General features: G+C 54.0%; 1 protein-coding gene across 7 annotated transcripts in view; it reads left to right on the top strand.

The window, feature by feature from the left end:
• Positions 1 to 17195, top strand: part of DENND1A (DENN domain containing 1A) — a 470473-nt gene extending 453278 nt beyond the window's left edge. For 5 of the 7 annotated variants that reach the window (XM_074362200.1, XM_074362197.1, XM_074362194.1 and 2 more), the window contains 3 exons: positions 9793 to 9921; positions 12734 to 12989; positions 14068 to 17195. In XM_074362200.1, coding sequence (XP_074218301.1) covers positions 9793 to 9921; positions 12734 to 12989; positions 14068 to 15267 — 1585 coding nt within the window. In that variant the 3' untranslated portion in view covers positions 15268 to 17195. The remainder of the gene's footprint in view (positions 1 to 9792; positions 9922 to 12733; positions 12990 to 14067) is intronic. The other 2 variants (XM_074362199.1, XM_074362198.1) reach the window with 1 other exon arrangement.
• The last annotated feature ends 1402 nt before the right edge of the window (positions 17196 to 18597 follow it).

Genomic DNA, 18597 nt, shown 5'->3' with positions numbered 1-18597 from the left:
AAAAGCACATTAAATAATTAACTTTGTGGACAGCAAGATAGAGCTGATTAAGAGTAAGACCGCCTCAGTGTCTGGAATTCACCGAGGCCCAGTGGCATCACCGGCAGCTCTCTAACCAGTCCATCCATTGAAGTCCAGTTTTTCCTTTCTGGGTCATGTCTCTCTGTCCATTCTTGTGTCCATTCGTTCAGCAAATGTCTTTGAAAACCTACTAGGTGTGAGCATCTTAGATTTTTAAAGGAGGCCCTAAAGGGAACCCCAGTGCTGAGTTTTGTTGACTTGCATTTTCCCAAAATGAAATTTTTCCTTTGTCAAATTTTCTTCCCCAAAGGTGAGTGTCCTAGCCCCTTAAAACCATTTGATGGCAACTGGAAGAACACTTTAGGAAGATTTGTGGGGGAAATGTTCCCTCTGTTTTTCAGTTAACATGAGCTAATTAATATTCAGTGACAGTCTCTCCTCAAGAAGTATCAGCTACTTACATTCTTGTTCAGAACATGGCTGGTGGTGTGCCCGAGGACCCCCGGGGGTAAGAGTTAGGGTTAGGAGAAACAGCAGCACAGGCTGGGGCCAGACCCCGGCAGAAAGTGCAGTGCAGCGCCCCTGTGCCCTAGGCCCCCTTAGGCTGGAATTTGTTTCCCCTTCTACAGAATGGAAGTCGGGCTCAGAAAATGTACTGACCAGCATCCCAGGGTCATCCAGTTACAAAGTGGCAGGGCCAGGACTCCAAATACTGCTCAATTTCATTCTCTCAATTGCCCTCTGCTTTCCAAGGGGGTCTACTGTTATCCTGGCTTTGCCCAGAGAGACAGCGCCGGGTCCTGAGATGAACTGCCCCGCACGCCATCTTCCTCTCTGGTTCCCTGGACTTCAGTCCTCTTCCTTTCAAGGAAGCAGGGGTCACTGGTGCCTGAGTGTGTCTATCTGAAGAAGGAAAGAGAAGTAACATTTACTGAACATCCCTTAAGATTGTGATGGGTGGCTTTCCCATTTAACAGATGGGGAAACTGAGGATCAGAGAGAGAGAGACTTGACTTGCCCAAGGTCTCAGGGCTAGAAAATGGAAAGATTGGCATCTGATGACAGAGGCCTCCCCCATTCTTCTGCATGACGCAGGCTTTTTGTTAAGAACCTAATTATGACTGTGAGCTACTCTGAGTGGGGAGGATGATGGTGGCTGCAGTGGGCACGGGGAGGTCACAGCTCCCCAGCTGTTAAAGGTGGACTGGTTATTTCAGCAGGAGTGTGCATAGCTGACAGGCCTCAGCTTATCTTCCCTTTGCTTGCCAGATAGAAGGCAATTTCCCATCAAACATGAGGCTTAGAAAGACTATTGCAAGCTCTAAAAGGCAGCGCTGTGCTCAGTACTGCCCACCCCTACGGCCCACACACAGAGAGCAGACAGAGGCCAAAGGCAGGGGGTGACCTACTGGTCCCCAGATGCCTCTCTCTTTCATCCATTCACTGCCGTGGGGGCTGAGAGTTCGGAGGGAGATAGTTACAAGTAGCCCCCACCTTATGTAATCTTCACAACAATCCAGAAGGGCAGGGTTAGGGGGAGGGTATAGCTCAGTGGTAGAGTGTGTGCTTAGCATGCATGAGGTCCAGGGTTCAGTCCTCAGTACCTCTGCTAAAAATAAATAAATAAACCTAATAAATAAATAACCCCTGCCCTCCCCCTGCCCACTGCAGAAGGGCAGGGTTGTCTTCTGAGACCTAATGGTGAAGGGGCTTGTGCTCAGTGTGGATCTGAGATGTGCCCCATCCCCGCCAGCTGCAGAACCACGGCTCTTTCAGTGCACACCTTGTGCTCTGAAGGACAGAACTCCCTCCAGCCACCTGAGTCTTGCCTGGCTACAGGCTGGTTATTTGGAGTTTCATTGTACTAAGTAAAGAATGGTCCAGATTCAGCCACCAGCAGCCCACAAGCCATTGCCCTGTCACCTCTCTGGCCAGATCCATGCAAAAATCTGCTCTTATCCAGTAATTTTGTTCATAAAAATAACCCAATAGTCTTATAGACAAAATGGAAGTTAGGGAAAACAGAGATTCATTCTGAATCCCATGACTTCGGTTCACCTACTTATTAGCATTTCTGCAGATTCCCGTCCAGTCTTTTTTCCTAAATATGTTTTACAGAGCTGCCGGCTTCCTTGTAATACTCCTTAATACAGAGTTGCCACAGGTCCTTTATGCCCTGTTGTTGGTGACCACACAGAAGAGCCCATCATGTGCATGTGTGTGGTCTGCCTGACCACGCCCCTCATATTGGATCTGTAGATTATTCCAGGTTTTCACAAATGTGGAAAATGCCAGAGTGGATGTCCTTGTTCTCCAAGTTTTTTCTCGTTTTATATCGTTATAAGAACAACTACCGTGAACTGAGCACTGCATGCTAAGCACTGTACATACGTTGTTGGGTTGAATCCTCACAGGAAATCTGGGGGCGGCGGTAGGTACCATTAGCTCTGTTTTATAGAGGAAGTAGCCGAGGCTGTGAGAAGGGATCCCTGCCCTTGGTCACACAGCTAGTAAGTGGCAGAGCTGAGCTTTAGACCTGTCTCTGTAACACCAAAGCCCAACCCTTAACCAGTCTTATAGGCAGATTTCTGCTCTGTGTTACTAAATAACTTTCTGAGAGAATCATATAACTTAATCCTCCCACCAAAACTGTGGATTCCCTGGGAATCTGGGTCTGGAAGACCCAGAGGAACATGGGGCAGACATTAGAAGCCCTCTGGCCAAGGAGCCCTTCTGCAGGTTGTGCTGGCTGGGCAGACAACGTGTACGCCAAACGGCCAGCCCACGCTGCTCAGGAATTGGAGAGTCTGCTCCTCTGAACTGCACTGTGTGACCTCAGCACCCAAAGCCCCAAAAGATTAAAGTAAGATCAGAAGAAGCTGCCAGAAGCATTTAGTGAGAGCTATGCCCAGAGACCAGGTCTCAGAACACTTTGCAATTGTATCTCTTCAAGCTGGTTGCACAAGTGCTCTGGCAGAAGATGACGCACTGCTCCACCCCCATTCCCCTGTCTCTTTGAGAACTGGGCTCAGCATGGCCCCTGGCTGAGGGTCACACCAGAGCCCCTTTCCCTCCTACACAGACCCAGAGCTGCCTCGAGGCTGGGGTCAGCAAAGTCCTGCTGGGTGGGGGCCTGGTGCACAGGCCTGGCTTGGCATCTGCAGACTTGGGCAGCATCCTGGCCCACCAGCTGCCAGTCTGAGACCTTGGGCAAATCTCTTTGCCATCTTTTTTTTTTTTTTAATGCAATGCCTGTTAAAACCCCAAAGAACATGATTTGGGAGACTGCCCACACTAGCATCCTCAGTGAGCAGGGCCCCCCAGACTCCCCTCCTGCAGTGACCGCTGCGGCTTCACCAATATGACCCTCCCCCAAGGCCACCCCCACCAGCCGCACCCTCCCTCCTCTTCCCAAGCCCACAATGGACTTCCCCTCATGTAGTCTTGAGCTGCCATGTCTCACTCACACATACACTATGCTCTCAACACCCCAGTAGTCTGTGAGTGGGGCAGGGCTGTGTGACTTTCAACCTTGATTCTTCAACTCTTGAGACCAAAGCCTCGCCCAGCTCTGCTCAGGGATATTTACTGAATGAATGAACAAAGGAATCACTGAGGGCAGTTCAAAGCTTACAGCCCAGTACCCTGGAGATGGGGGAGAGTGTCAGTTAACAACCACAAATGTGTAAAGAACACCTACTCTGTGCCAGGGGTGATTAGGGTGTGAATATGAAGCTACCAGCACCTGCCTGGCCCGGCTCTGTAAGAGCCAGAAACTGCAATCAGCCCTGGGAGCAAGTCTCAGAGATGCCAGCTGGGCCCGGGCCCCAGGGGGTAGGGGCAGCTGTCTGGGCAGTACCCCCGGCAAGTCGCCAGGACCCACTCCCTGAGCGGCTGGGCATCCAAACACTGAGCAGAAGGGTGCAAACCCAATTAGCAAGGTGAGAGGCTGCTGACCTGACTCGGGCCCCCCCACGTCTCCAACGGTGGGGTCTGGGCCCCAGAGACAAAGACAAGCCAGAAGCCAGGAGTGGAGCCTGAGCCGGCCCGGAGAAGGAGGAGCTGCCGCAGAGCCCCTCGGGGTGTGCAGCAGCCCGGAGAACGGCACCCCCTCTTCTCCACCATTTCTGTCTGCCACTTGGAAGGACAGGCTTTCCTAGGGGCTGCCACGATAGGGGGAGTTAGTTCCAGCTGAAAAGCCAAGCCTTTAGGATGCCCTCAGAAAAGCTGCCCCATCGTCAACATGTTACTCATCTCAGTCTCTTCTGAAAGACTCTGCCATCCCAACCAGCACCCTCCCCATTCCAAATTCCATGTCACCCTTCCCCAAGTGCCTGTTTCCGGCCCAGTATTGTGACGCAGATCATCTTGGTTAACCTCTCTGCTCCCAAAAGTCTTTGCAGTGGAGGCATTGTTCACCCGTTCAGCCACAGGGAAAGCAAGGCTCTAACAGGTGGAATGACCTGCCCTGGGTCCAGCATGTGCATCTGGGTCGACTGGGTCTCACGTCCATATCCAGTGCCTTCTCATCAGATGTCCCCTTAGCACTGCTGCCATGGTCCCCAGAAAAGACTCAGGCTAACGGCAGGCAAAGACTGTCCTCAGGATAAAGGACAGTTCTTCATAGTCCACAGGATTTCTCTTCCAGGTGGGGAAGGCACCCCCAAGGTGTCCCCTTCCCCATCATTCCTCCAGCAGAGAGTCTGAAAGGCGGGAAAGTGGAGCCAGGCCTCTCTGCCTACACAAGTGTCCGCCCAGCGCCTAGGAAGGGCTTCTCAGCACGCCGGGCATGAGTGTGGACTGGGAAGGTCTTTGAAGGCAGGGACCACCCCCATTCACCCTTGAACACCTAGGGGAGACCCGCACAGGGTGAAGGTGCCCAGGACCTATTTGTTGGCAGGTGAACGGGGCACATGGATCTTAACTGAGCATGCACTAGGCACCATGTGAAGCCCTTCAGGAATATTTTTATTCAGCTTTTGTGATAAGACTAACAGGAGGCTGGTAGAATCCCCATTTTACAGATAAGAAACTGAGGTTCTGGGAGGTAAAATGACTTTCCCAAGGTCACCTGTCTGGGCCATGGAGGATGGTGGGAGGCTAAACAGATGGGCCTCGTCCTGGGGCCTGTCCCTGCTCATCAGCCTCACAGGAGCCTTGCAATCAAGGGACGCCAGAGCCACCAAGACATTGAGCAGCGAAGATCCTTTGTGTTGGAGTGAAATGATCCTTTAGAAAATGATCACCAGCTCCCCTCGTTACCTCTGGAGACCAAGTCCTTGCTGATTTTTTCCCTTCTTTATCTCAAGTACATTTAAATGTCAATTAAATTTGAAATATCTACATTTGTCAGCATTTCATTTTGGGCCAGCGTGACGTGCTGCTGATTTGTCCATGCGATGTGACACATGAAAAAACTCTCGAGATGCAGATCTTCCTCATTAAAAAATAAGCCCTGCGATCCTGGCCCGGCAGAGAGCCACAGAGCACGTCCCCGCTTCCTGACGCCGTGGCTCTGACATGGTATTTAAAAAGGAACAGCCGCGCCTGTCACCACTGTCACACACACGCGCTAGCCGGCGACACATTAAACCAAACATTAGAAAGGGCTCAGGAAGTCGTCTGCATGGGAACTCTGCGCCGAGATGAGGTGGGCAGAGGCGGGAGCAGCCGTGGGAGATGACGGGGTCTGAACGTGATGGACAGCGGGCCTTTCTTTCTCACCAAGACTCCGGCAGACCTCGCTGGGTAGCCAAGTTCGCCACAACCTGCCTTTTCACAGACAGCTCTTTGTGTGTAATAAAATCCAGGCAAGTGGTGGGTGGCAGTCTGCAGGGTAGTAGCTGAATTGGGTTAATGAGGGAAGAGGTACACTTTTTTTTCTCATATTCCGCCTTAAGCTAATAAAAAATTTAAACCTGGACGTATTCAACGGTTCATCCTTTATCTCTGACAAATATCTGACTGTATGTTTCACGGCAGAACATGAGCAGTTGAATTTAAATAAGTTTATTTTGAAATCTCACCTTTTATCAAAAACAGAAGGGGAAACACCCTGCCCCTTATTTCACTGTTTCAGATCCACAGAACTGAAGAGACAGGATCGCAAAGTGGTTTTAGAGTCAGACAAATCCAGATTCCCAGCTCTACCGTTAGCTGCTGTGTGACACTAAGCAAATGACCCCCTCTCTGAGCCTTGGCTGCTTTATCTACAAAATGAGGATGTGATAAGTAATAAATGAGGAACTGTCCAGGCAGCATTCAGCCCAACACTTGTAAGTACTGCTGGTGTCATCATCATCCTCCACATGGCCCACAGCCTGGACCTGAAGAATCTCTGATCTGACCAAGCCACTTGGAGAGTTCTCATCTGGGTGCTCCATCACTCGTGAGAGACACTGGGCCTCTTGTTGAAGCTACTGCCCAACTGGCCTGGCCTGGCTAGGAGAGCCAGCTGGAGAGGGAAATGGTGAGCTGGAAATGGAGGCTCCCTCTCTCCCCCACCGCACCCCCAGGTGCCCTCTGTGACCTTGCGTGTGGGAGGCACTGGATTTTGACAGTGATGGGAACTACAGCAGCCTGATCTGATGAAGCCAGGGGCCAGTCCAGCACAAAGGCTCTTTGCTCTCATGTGAATCCAGACGTTCCTGGCTGGTTTAGTGGTATTCAGCTAATGTGCCAAGCTGTGCTCTCTGCTTTCTTGTCAAAGCCAGCTGTGCTTGAATGGGTGGTGGAAAAGCATTCAAGATGGATTTGAGGGCCACCCAAAGACTCATTCAGTTTGACCCAAGTAGAGGTGCGGGTCTCCCTCGTATTTATCTACTGCCAGCCTAGTGGACAGGAGAAAGAGGAATTGGAATCCCTGCTCGTCACTGCCTGGCCAGGTGGCTTGGTCACACCTCTCCTCTTCACCCGTGATTCCCAGCACTCAGTTCACACTGGCTGTGCTCACTACAGGCCTTCCGGGGGTGCCTCTTGGTTGCTACGTGGATGATCAGACAAGTAGATGGATGGACTCATGACAGTCTCACCCTCTATGAAATCCATACAGTGACACCTTCCTGCTTCCTGTTGGGAGAGGTAGAAATAACCTATGTAAAGTCGCCGCAGTGCCTACTTGTGGACATTATATTAGACATTCTTCTGAGACTCCCACCCGCCCCTATATACCTAACACCCCCTCCCCCAAACATGGTCCCACTCTACAGGTCCCACTCTCAGCACCTCAGCAGACAGATTGGGAGCTCAGAGGGGAGACACTCATACTGCAGCCATGAGCTGAGGAAAAGGACATGTGCCTGGCGGGGGTCCAGGAAGAGCGGTGGAGCGGGCGTGGGCGGTGCCTTGTCTCCCCAGCCCGCGGGCTCCCGCTCATTCCCTTGCAAACTTCCTCTGCGCTACTGCTGTGCTCTGGTGCAGGAAGAGAGAACGGGCCAGGCCCCTGCCCTTGAGGGCCTCTACTCAAATAGAATTGCAGGAGGTTCCCTCTATGTGGGAAGGGCTAAACCACGCAGCCCAAGGACAAGCGAACTCTATCTAGAAAGAAAACTCTGCTGGGAGCTCCAGGATGGCTTCCTGAGAGTCTTCCAGCCTAAGGGCAGTCAGTGCACCTTGACACAGGCAGGTGGTCGGGAGGGGAGGGTGGGGGTGGGCGGGGCCAGGCGGGCAGCATGGGGTTGGCCTGCTTGCAGCTCAGACTGGGCAGCCCTCACCCTGCCCCCCCAGAATGTTCCACAAGCTCCCCAGGATGGAACCTGAGGCAGGGTGACTGCCCCCCTGCACCCTAACCTGCTCGTGAGAACAGTCTAGTGCTGCCGAGTGAGAGTGGGTGCTCCTAACTTAATGAGGCAAGTAAATCATCCTGCAAACGCCTGAACGTTTGAATTGCTGACACTTTACTTGGTGGGGTTGCTCACCACACAGCCAGCTGCGGCGAAATCATGGTTCAGAGTAGCAGGTTTACCGGCGTGAAGCAGCAGAGTGACAAGGCTGGGGCTGTGATTCAGAGCAGAATTCCAGCGTCTGTGTGCAGAGTGGCCCTTCTGCTGGGCCTTGTTCTATGTCCCGGTGGACATGGCAGGAGCTGGGCGGCCTGGCCCCGTGCTGGCCAGGCTCATTTCTGCAAGTCACATCATCTTCCTGCCCGCTCTCCTGAGTCCAGAGGCAAATGTTCTCTCCAGTCCAGGATGGGCCAAGACACGTCTTGTCCCTGACACCTGGCAAGGCAGCCTTGGAACGGAGTGCTGTGACCTCCTCCCTGTGTGACCCTGGGCAAGTGATTTCCCCTCTCTGAGCCTTGACCTCCCCTTCAATACAAGGGCAAAACTCTGCCTGGCTCACTTCCAGGGACAATGTGAGGAACTGAAGGGTTCAGGTGTGCCAGTGCTGGGGAACGCACAGCTCTGGGAGCCAGCTTTGGTTCCACTTTTAAAAGAACAGCATATCCTTGGGTAACAACTGGCTTAGCCCTGGTGATGGTGGATTGTAGCAGCAGCAGGTCACAATCCGCCCTCCCAGTCCCCCGGGACGGCTGCTGCCCTCGCTTACCCTCCAGCCCTGGTTCCCATGCACTTTTTTGGACACGTTTCCCCTTCCTGAAATAAAACCTGAAAGGAATTGCATCATATAAGGCAAAGAAAGGAGACGGCTCTGGCTAGGGGGTGGGAGGAGAGGAAATAGCCCCCCATCAGGTAACCCTGTGTCTCCTACCCACCTCCCCAAACTTCACCATCGCCCCTGGGGATCCTCAGGTGAGCCCAGCCCGCTGTACAGGGCAGAGGCGTGGGCTGCCCACAGCAGCCGTGGGGCCAGAATTTGAACCAAGGTCTTCAGAGGTCCAGCTCCCCTCTCCTGAGCACACACCTCTCACGGGCCCCAATCGGTGTATAATTCATAGGAGCAGGCGTGGAGTTTCTCTGGGCTGTGTATATGTTTGTGTTTATAGAGGTAGAGCTCACAGGTGGCTGACAAGGGAGATATATTTTTTATAACAATGAATATTTAATTTCCACATCACAGATGAAAAAGACTCTCTGAAGAGGCATCTGAGGGAGACTCCAGAGAGCAGCCGCTAATCAGAAAAGGGCCTTCTTGCGAGTGCTCCTCCACGTGGCTCACTTTCTCCTTTAACTTTTTTTTTCCTGATTATTGAAGTAGATATGCACATTGGAGAAAATGTAGAAGAAAACAAAAATAAAATTGGGGGGGGGAATCACCCATAATCCACTAGCATTTGTTGACATTTAGACACATCCCTTTCCAGTCTTTTTTCTGTGCATTTTTCCGTAAGCAGATGAGAAAGAATGTGGTATAATTGCAATTCTGTGTCCTGATTTTTAGATTTTTCTTTATGAACTTTATAGTTAACGAGAGGATAATATTCAGCCAACTGTACCATAATTCACTTCACCAGGTTCCTACTGTGGAAATTTAGGTTGTCTCATGTTTTAATATTATAAACATAGCAGTAACAAACATCTTTGTGCATAATCTGTTGCTGCATTTAGGGTTATCTAAGTGGAAGTGGAAATCTGAAGTCCTAGATGCATTTAAGGTTCTTGACACCAGCGACAAACGCACTGTTTCTTTTCTTTTTGGGACCAGCTTCCTCACCGTGGGGCCCGATAGGTCTTCTCCAGGGAGCCTCTGCCTGGGCTGGCAGAGGGAGGCCCGGGCCAGGCGCTGAGCCCCAGGCCTCCTTCCCACCTGGCCCCGTGGATTCCTGAGATGTCTCCTAACTGTTCTCTTCTCTCTTGTCTTCCTCTGCCCCAGCCTCGTAAAGCCCTTGCGACACTATGCTGTCTTCCTCTCCGAAGACTCCTCTGACGATGAATGCCAGCGGGAAGCGGGCCCAAGCTCTGGCTTCACCGAAAGCCTTTTCTTCTCCACTCCCTTTGAATGGTCTCTCTCTTCTTCCATTTCCCTGAGCTCAGCTTGGTGACTCTCCGGGACCACTTGGAGGGATGGGGGTGGCCAGTGCTGCTTACGCTTGTGTGTGGGGAAAGGTGTCTGGAGCTGCTGCCTTCTGGTGCCCCGGTGCCAACTTGCAGGGCAGATGCCACCTCTGTGTGCCTCCTTTCAGGGTTTTTTATTCTGCCAGCCCCACAGGGATGTGATGACGGGGTAAAGTGACAGCGGTGACTGAGTTCTAAAGGTGTGAGACGGGGGCATCGGTCTCGTGCCTTGTGGGGAAAATGCACTTGATTGTTAATGGAATTGGTGGCTACTGTTAGCCTGGTTGTTGCTTCCCGAGTCTTGCTTTATCTCAGCACATCTTGGAAAGCCGTGGAGATGGGGGGGTCAGATGTTAACTTAAAAAAAAAAAAGTTTACTGATATGGAATGTATATATTAGTTCTGGCATATCCAAACGTTTTACTGATCTGCCTGATTTTAAGATAATTTTTACCATTATTATTTATAATCTAAGCCTCCTTCTAATTACAAATTGCAATAAAGAAAAAAAGAGAAAAAGAAGGTTCACCACAATCCAGCCACCCCCAGAATTAGGCTTTGCTGGTTCCCCTTTCTTTGCTGGTTCTTGCCCCCACCCCACCACAAGCTTTCCAGAGCTGGGATTGAGCAAAGCGACAGCTTTGATCTATGTTTATTTGTTAACGAGTTTGTGTAGTGTTTTTAATGGAAGCTTTTAAGGGAAGGGTAGTGTCCTTTTTTGAACACCCACAGCAACACTTCGGGGAGTGAACCGTTCCAGCTGGTTCACAGAAGAGAGATCGCCCCCCACCTTCCCCCTCCCAGTCCCCTTCACCATCTCCCTGCTCCCAGTCCCTCCCCTGGGCTTGGCCTGTGGCTTCCTTGGGGCACCTGGTAAACCTTCCAGCTCTGCTCCTGCCACTGCTCCCACAGTGGGAGAAGGTTTCTGGCCTTTGCTGCCACCAGTTCACCTGTGACCACAGGCAAGTCAGTCCCCTCCTGTTGCCCTCACTTAGAGAGCAGTGGCCTAAGCCAGTGTTGCCCAAGCTTCGCATGCCGCCTGGTCTGAACAGTGAATCTTCTTTAAAACTAGCAGAAAAGCTTTGTCCTCAGCAATAATATCTGATCTCATAGGCTTAATGTATCAGTTATTATTCCTATTATTAATTAAAATAAAGATAGCATCACTGGAATAAGAAATGTTCATTCATGTATCAACTTATAATCACCTTGCTGGTAAAGGCATCCCTTGTGGGTGATGGCCAAGCACTCCCCTGCTGCAGAGTCCAGCAAGGCACATTCTTTTTAAATTAATTGATGCCTTAATTATTTAAAATAAAGCTCACTCCCTGAGCCATGATCTATGAAAAGTATAGGCTTTTGTGTGTGTTTAAAAGGGACATGGCCTTCTTAACTCAAACAAAATGAGTTCTTTCTAAAGAACACTTACTTCCTTAACTATAAGAAGCTCACTGACTTTTCTTTATCTCCTTCACTGCGTTCAAACTTGGTTAAAGGGGCCTGGGCAGATGGCTTAGTTAGAACAAGTGAGGAACTTTAGAAGTCTCATACTTGGCTTCCATTTTTGCCTCTTGCCAGGTGCTGTGTGACACATGGTGAGTTACTTAGCCTCTGTGAGCTTCGGCTTCCCCATCTATCAGGTGGGGGTGTGAATCCTACTTTATGGGCTGCTTGTATGGCTTCAGTGAGTTAGTCCAGTCTGATGCAGTCCTTGCCAAGAGTCAAGACTGTTAGTTGAGCCCTCTCCCTCTGCTGACTGTCCTCTGCCCTGGCTCCTGCAAGTGAGCCTTTGGGACCAACAGGTGGCGTCCTTCCCCCACTTTACGAGAACCTTGGGCAGTTCCTGCCTGATCCAGGAGCCAGAACCTTGCTGTTAGAGGCGGTGGGACGCTGCTCTGGCCCTGGCTCCACTAGAGGTCAGGGTTTGTCCAGGCAGCATTCTCCATGTACCCAGTGGTGCTCCTGGTATCAAGCTTGTGAGAAAGGAAAGTGGGAGGCACCCTGTGTCACCTGCACCTGGGTTGGCTGCAAGGTTTTGATGCATGAATGGATGGAATGCTGTTAACAGCCTCGGCACGCCTGCTATACACCAGGCACTGTGTTTGCTTGTAAAACCTCCACCAACAGCTGCAAGGGAGGTGCACTCTGGAATAGGAGAGCGGCTGAGGCTCAGAGAGGTTAAGTGACTTGCCCAAGGTCCCACAGCAAGAGATGGCACCAGAGCTGGAACCAAGGACAGCACAGGCCGAGGCCCAGATGGTCTCCCGAGGATCCTGGGGTGTGCTGGGCAGCTGCCCTGGGGAGAGTTCTCCCAGCTCAGTTCCCCATGAGCTGTTCCCAGGACCTGACTGCTGCAGGGGTGAGAGTGCAGACAGTGGGCTCAGGAATGAGTCTTCCTGCCTATTCCCTTCCCAGACGCATCCCGTTCTTCATGCCTTATATGAATGGCTTTCAAGCCCACTAGCCAGTTCTACAGTGGGTCCTATGGTTTGGGAGAAACTAAGTGGGGCCCCCCAGAACAAGATAGAGCCAAAGGAACTTGCCCACAGCCCCACAGCGAGCAGAACCCAAACTCAGCCCCTAGTCTGTCAGAGTCCCGTTGCCCAGACGCCTGCCCTCATGGGGACCCAGGACACTCTCCTGTCCCAAGACTCACAGGTGCACTCGTCAAGGCCTGGAAGTTCTTGGGGGTGGGGGCTGCTTGCCCCTCCTGGGGCAGCTCTGAGTGGGAGAATCCAGCCTGCTCTGCCTCCTCGCAGGCCACAGCCATATCGGACACTCAAGGAGTCAGACAGTGCAGGAGACGAGGCGGAGAGTCCAGAGCAGCGCACACGGGAGCCCCTGGGCCCGGCCCCCGTGCCGCCTGACAGGGCTGCCAGCATTGACCTCCTGGAAGATGTCTTCAGCAGTCTCGATATGGAGGTCCCACTGCAGCCGCTGGGCCAGGCCAAAAGCTTGGAGGACCTTCGGACCCCCAAAGACCTAAGAGAGCAGCCAGGGACCTTTGACTATCAGGTATGGTGGGGTGGGGTGGGGTGGGTACATGGCAGGGGCATTTTGTGCCCATGAAGCAGGTTCCCCCATGTGACAGTGAAAGACACCAAGGGAGAAACAGTGACTTTCCCAGGTCCTCAGCCAATGCTCGGGGTCACTCTGACTGCAAACCCTGCTGGGCCAGCCAGTGGCCAGACCATCCTCACAGTGGTCACTGGAGGAGATGCTGGAGCCTGATGGAAGTCTGCCCCCTCCACTTCCATTTGTGCATCAGAGGTGGGCTGGTGCTCTGCCTCCCTCTCCCCAAGACCCCCCAGCCCAACCCCCAGGCAGGGCTGTGGCCACTGGTGGAACTGGGATCTCTGTGGAGAGCTTGTGGAACAAAGTTCCTGGGTTCTGGATATTCACGTGTGACCCCTGATCTTCCACCGTGACTTTCTATCACATCTCCTCTCTGTGCCTCAGTTTCCTCACTTGTGAGTGGGGGCTGCCAACACTGCAGTCACTGGGCCACACAGTGGAACTCACAGACTACCCACACAGGCGATGATTCACGCGTGCCCCTCTGCAGGGAACTGCTTTTCCCACGCTGCCGATGCAGGAGCTCCAGCCAAGAGAAGGGACGTGAAGCCCATATTGTGGGCCCTTTAAGTGGCCGAGCTGGGACTTGAGCCCAGTCCTATTTCCTTCCAGGGTGCCTTTGCCCAAGATCCAAGCCTCATTTGACCTCTTGGGCTCATTGATGGTTGAAAGTGCCCACAAGCTTTGAAAAGTAAAAAGGGTCTGGCCAGTAGACAGTCAGTAGATGAAGCCGTTTTCCTCAAACTACTTGGCAACTTGGTATGAAAAGACAAGGGCTTTCTCTGGGGTCCCTTTGTGCCACATGGTGAGAAAAGACCTGGGCTTGCTTTGTGCCGCTGACTTGGGCCAAGGACTCAACTGCTGTGGGTCCCAGGGAGCTGCTCAGCCACACTCCTGGGACCATGGTCCCCTTGTCTGCCTGGCTGGCATACAAGAGGGGTGAGGGAACGGGCATGTGCTGCCTCCAGTCTGTCCCAGGTCAGCCTGTGGTCATTGCCTCCCTTGTTCCCTCCAACAGAGGCTGGACCTAGGCAGGGGTGAGAGGAGCCGCGGGATTCCGGGGGCCTTGAAGCTCGCCCACCCGTACAACAAGCTCTGGAGCCTGGGCCAGGACGACATGGCCATCCCCAGCAAGCCCCTGGCCACCTCTCCTGAGAAGCCCTCAGCCATGCTCGGGAACTCCCCGGCCCTGCCCTGCAGGCCCCAGAACCGGAATGGCATCCTGAATCCCAGCGACAAGGAAGAGATGCCCACCCCTACTCTGGGCAGCATCACCATCCCCCGGCCCCAGGGCAGGAAGACCCCGGAGCTGGGCATCGTGCCCCCACCCCCCACTGCCCGCCCAGCCAAGCTCCAGGCTGCCAGCACTGCCAGCACTGCCCTCGGCGACTTCTCCTCAGAGCAGCTGCAGGCTGAGCGGGAGAGACGGGCTGCCCTGAGCTCAGCCCCATTCCCAGGGCTCCTCCCCAGTGCTGCCCGACAGGACCCCACCGAACTGCTCCAGCCACTCAACCTGGCCCCAGGAGCTGCGGGCACCAGCAGTGACACCCTGCTGGCCCTCCTGGACCCACTTAACACAGCCTGGTCAGGCAGTACCCTTCCACCAGGCCCTATGGCCCCAAATGTAGCCACCCCATTCACCCCTCAATTCAGCTTCCCCCCCATGGGGACCCCCACCCCCTTTCCACAGCCATCACTCAACCCCTTCATCCCATCTGTGCCAGCAGCGCTGCCTGCCATGCCCCTGGTCTCCACACCAGCTGGGCCTTACGGGGCCCCTCCTGCTCCCCTGGGGCCAGCTTTTGCCCCCAGCCTCCTGCTGTCCAATTCTGGCTTCTGTGCCCCACACAGATCTCAGCCCAACCTGTCTGCTCTCTCTATGCCTAACCTCTTTGGCCAGATGCCCATGGGTGCCCACTCCCTGCAGCCCCTGGGTCCCCCAGCAGTCACCCCTTCGAGGATCCGAACGTTGCCCCTGGCCCGCTCAAGCGCCAGGGCTGCCGAGGCCAAGCAAGGGCTGGCCCTGAGGCCTGGAGATCCCCCGCTCCTCCCCTCTAGACCCTCCCAGGGCCTGGAGCCAGCACTGCAGCCCTCCGCTCCACGAGAGGCCAGAGACCCCTTTGAGGATTTGTTACAGAAAACCAAGCAAGATGTGAGCCCAGCCCCCGCCCCAGGCTCAGTGGAGCAGCTCAGGAAGCAGTGGGAGACCTTCGAGTGAGCCAGGCGCTGAGGGCTGGGGGCAACCTAGGCTGTGCTGCCCACCACTGCAGCTCTGGGCTGGCCCTGCTTCCCCTGCCGCTGTTTCCGCCCATGTTCTACTGGTGGGAAGGGATGGGACCCCTCTCTGCCGCCCCTCCTCCTCTCCACACTGCTCATCTCTGAGGTCTGGCTGCTGGAGAATGGCACCAGTTCCAGCCTGGGAATCGACCCAGCTCCTGGGCACCTGCCCTGCCCTGCCACCACCCTTCCCCTGCACCCACGATTGGGTTTTGCACTAAAGAGGACGGCTGGGCTAATGACTGCCCCAGACCACGTCCTACCCACCTTCTTCTGGAAACCTCCCACCAGGAGCCTTGTAGGGTTCCTCAAGGCAGCTCCTCCCGAGCCCTGTTTCCTGTCCCAACTGCAGCTCAGCCCTGAACACCCCACCTCGCTGGGCACAGGCATCGGTGGGACCCTCAGTGCGAGCTCGTCTGCACAAGGTGCACATCGTTTGGAGTTTGAAGTAAGGCACCCCCTTCCCAGGCCGGAGGAGCTATCTGGTGAGGCATATCCAAACCCTCTCTAGCAATATGCACACTCATCCTTTCCTGAGTCTTCAACTCAACTCCCAAACTTCAGTTTTTCTGGCTTGGTAGGAATTTGGGGGCTGAGGGACCCTTGGGATCCCTCATGATAGCCAAACCCCGCTCCAGCCAGCCCTACATGGGGACCAGGAGCACCAGCAACTCTGATTTGTAGAAGAAAAACTAGCAACAGGAAAATCTGAGCGCATCGGGCAGAGAAGCCAGGCTGCTGTTCCACACACTCCCTCTGGTCCCCACAGCTTCTCTGGGTCTCAAGTAACTATCAGACGGGGCTCAGCCTCTTGTCCAGTGCGTCTGCAGGGGCAGAGCTGAGAAGCAGGCACCCAGATTCCAACCGGAAGGCCAAGCTTAACACCGTGGACTGACGCAGGGGTCCTAGCGGCCCGGCTCCTGGGGCAGAAGTGGGCAGGGCGCTGAGCCCCTCTCCAGGCCCCTGGGAGGATGTGGGCAAACTTGACTTCTCGCAGCCAGGAGGCAGGAGGAGGTCTCAGAGCAACCCCCTCCCGGCCCACCTTGTGATTCTTGCCAGCATAGAAATTCCTGAGGCCAACGTCACCAAAGTTAAATTGAAATGTTTTGTTATTGTTTCTTTTATCTTTCTTTTCCTTTTTACTTTATTGATTTGATGAATCTTGAAGTTGACTAGTTTCAATAAACCAAGTTAAAATATGGCCCAACCATTTAAGAAAACAACCATCTGAGACATGCAGGAAATTGTGAGCATTTTGACCTGATTTCTCATTTCCTATCTGTGAGTGGTCAGATCCACAGTCTCAGAGGTGTCTGACAGGGCACGGGGGTTTCTGGAGGCCCCCATAACCCCAAGGAGCCTTGTCAGTGTCTGAGGCGCTGGGAGGCCATCCCGACACGTGGGGGAGTGAGGCTTGGAAGGTCGCTATGTGGGGTGTGAAGAGCTGCTGGCCCAGCACACAGCCCCTTCCTGAGTCATAGCCCCTCGGGCAAGTCTTCTCTAAATCCCGGCAATGTCCTCTGGCTGCCAGAAGGCGGAGCTGTGTCATGTCTGGGCCATGTGGACACTTCTAGGACACTCAGGTGTTTCAGTAGATTCCAGATCCACCCATCTTGGGCAGACCTCTGAGCCCCACCGGGGACAGGGCAGCCCACCTGGGGGAGACAGCATGGGGCAGAGTATAAGACAAGAGGTGCTGGGTGGCCGCAGGGAAGTAGAGCCCACTCCCGTTTCCCTGGCTGTGCTGGGGGCTGGTGGCATGTGCTCCATGTTCATGTGAGCACTGCTGTCTCTTCACTTGCTGGATTGGATTTGCAAATCCAAGGATGAATTTTGTGTGTGCGTTCAATAAAATCTTCTTGGGAAGAAGGCTGGTATCCCTGTGTCCTGAGGAAGCTCTGGGGGAAGGGGTGGCCTCAGGCATCTTTAGCATACCCTTTTGTAGGGGTAGAGGCTGCGGGGCTTAGAGCAGTCAGGGATTTGACCCCTGGCCCACTCCCAAACCTGTTACCATTTGGAACCGTGAGCCCAGCTCAGCCCCTTCCCCTCACAAGCAGGGCTGGAGGTAGGCTGGTCACAGGCATGCACAGGCCTGCCAGGTCCATGGAGCAGGGCTGCAGGTCACCGGTGATGCTGAAGGCTCTCAGACTCCAGGAAAGAAGTTCAAGGAGACACCTGAAACTTCGCCCACACAGACCTTTCATTAGCAAGGGCAGAGCCTCGGAACCTGCCATCTGTTGGCTGCGTTGGGGAGGGAGACCTGGACCAAGAACCCAGAGTAAGCACCCAACCCCCCCATCTGCCTATTAGTTGGCCACATCCCCCTCCCTGGGCTGCGCTTGAAAATGACAGGTACCCAGAATCCTTAGGAACAAGAGGGGAAGACAGCTTAGGGCTCCTCAAAAAAGAACAGCCCAGCTTTTATACATTGGGGTTCCACATAATGTCTTTTCTTAGGTACCTGCAAGAACACAGGTTTGCGAAATCCCTGACTAACCAAGGCACTGACTGTGGCTAAGCCGTTGATACCAGATGATTCCTCCCCCTTCCCCAGCTGTCATGGAGAAAGTTGGGGGGAAGGTGGTCCCACCTCCTACAGGATAAGGACCAAGCAAGCCCCTTAACCTAGGGTTCAGGGCTCTTCCCATCCCAGCCTCAGCTGACCCCGCCCCCCCCGTTTCAGCCCCCTACCCCTTCCCTGGCCCTCCATCACCACGTGGCTCCACCTCAGATTTGCCTCCTGCACCCCTGGAAGCTGGCTGAGACCCCAGGGGGAGCTAGGTAAAGTCAGCCTCCAATCTAGAAGTGGAAAAGGGTCTCCTGGCCTTGGCATAGGGGGCACTGGCCTGGGAAATGGGAAAGACCAAAGGACACATCTCCAGGTCAGGGACAGAAGGTCTCTGTGCCGCGCTCAGAGGCCAGGCCCTCAGGCGGGTGCCCTTCAGGGATCAGAGATCCCAGCAGTGTGACGGCATCACCAGGGAAGGGGCTGGGAGTGAAGTGGCCAGTTCCTCCCCTTCTGTCCGCAGGGCCAGCCGCGACACAGTGGCAGTGCACCTGCCTCAGCAAACAACCCTGAGGGCTTCCTGCCAGTCCTCTCCTTGAATCCTCCCAAAGGTCACCTTAGGGAGGTGACTGGTCTGCAGGAGAAGGAGTGGCCTCACCAGGCAGCCTGGAGAGGAGAGTGCTGGCGCCGCTGGAGGAGCTGGAGAACCACAGGTGGGCTGGCAGGGCTGCTCCTCCATCCTCATCACTTTTGGCCTCGTGGTGC

The sequence above is a fragment of the Camelus bactrianus genome, chromosome 4, assembly GCF_048773025.1.
Source record: "Camelus bactrianus isolate YW-2024 breed Bactrian camel chromosome 4, ASM4877302v1, whole genome shotgun sequence".
NCBI classification, from domain to species: domain Eukaryota; kingdom Metazoa; phylum Chordata; class Mammalia; order Artiodactyla; family Camelidae; genus Camelus; species Camelus bactrianus.
The sequence above is the reverse complement of the archived record's forward strand: the minus strand, read 5'-3'. Positions and strand labels throughout refer to the sequence as shown.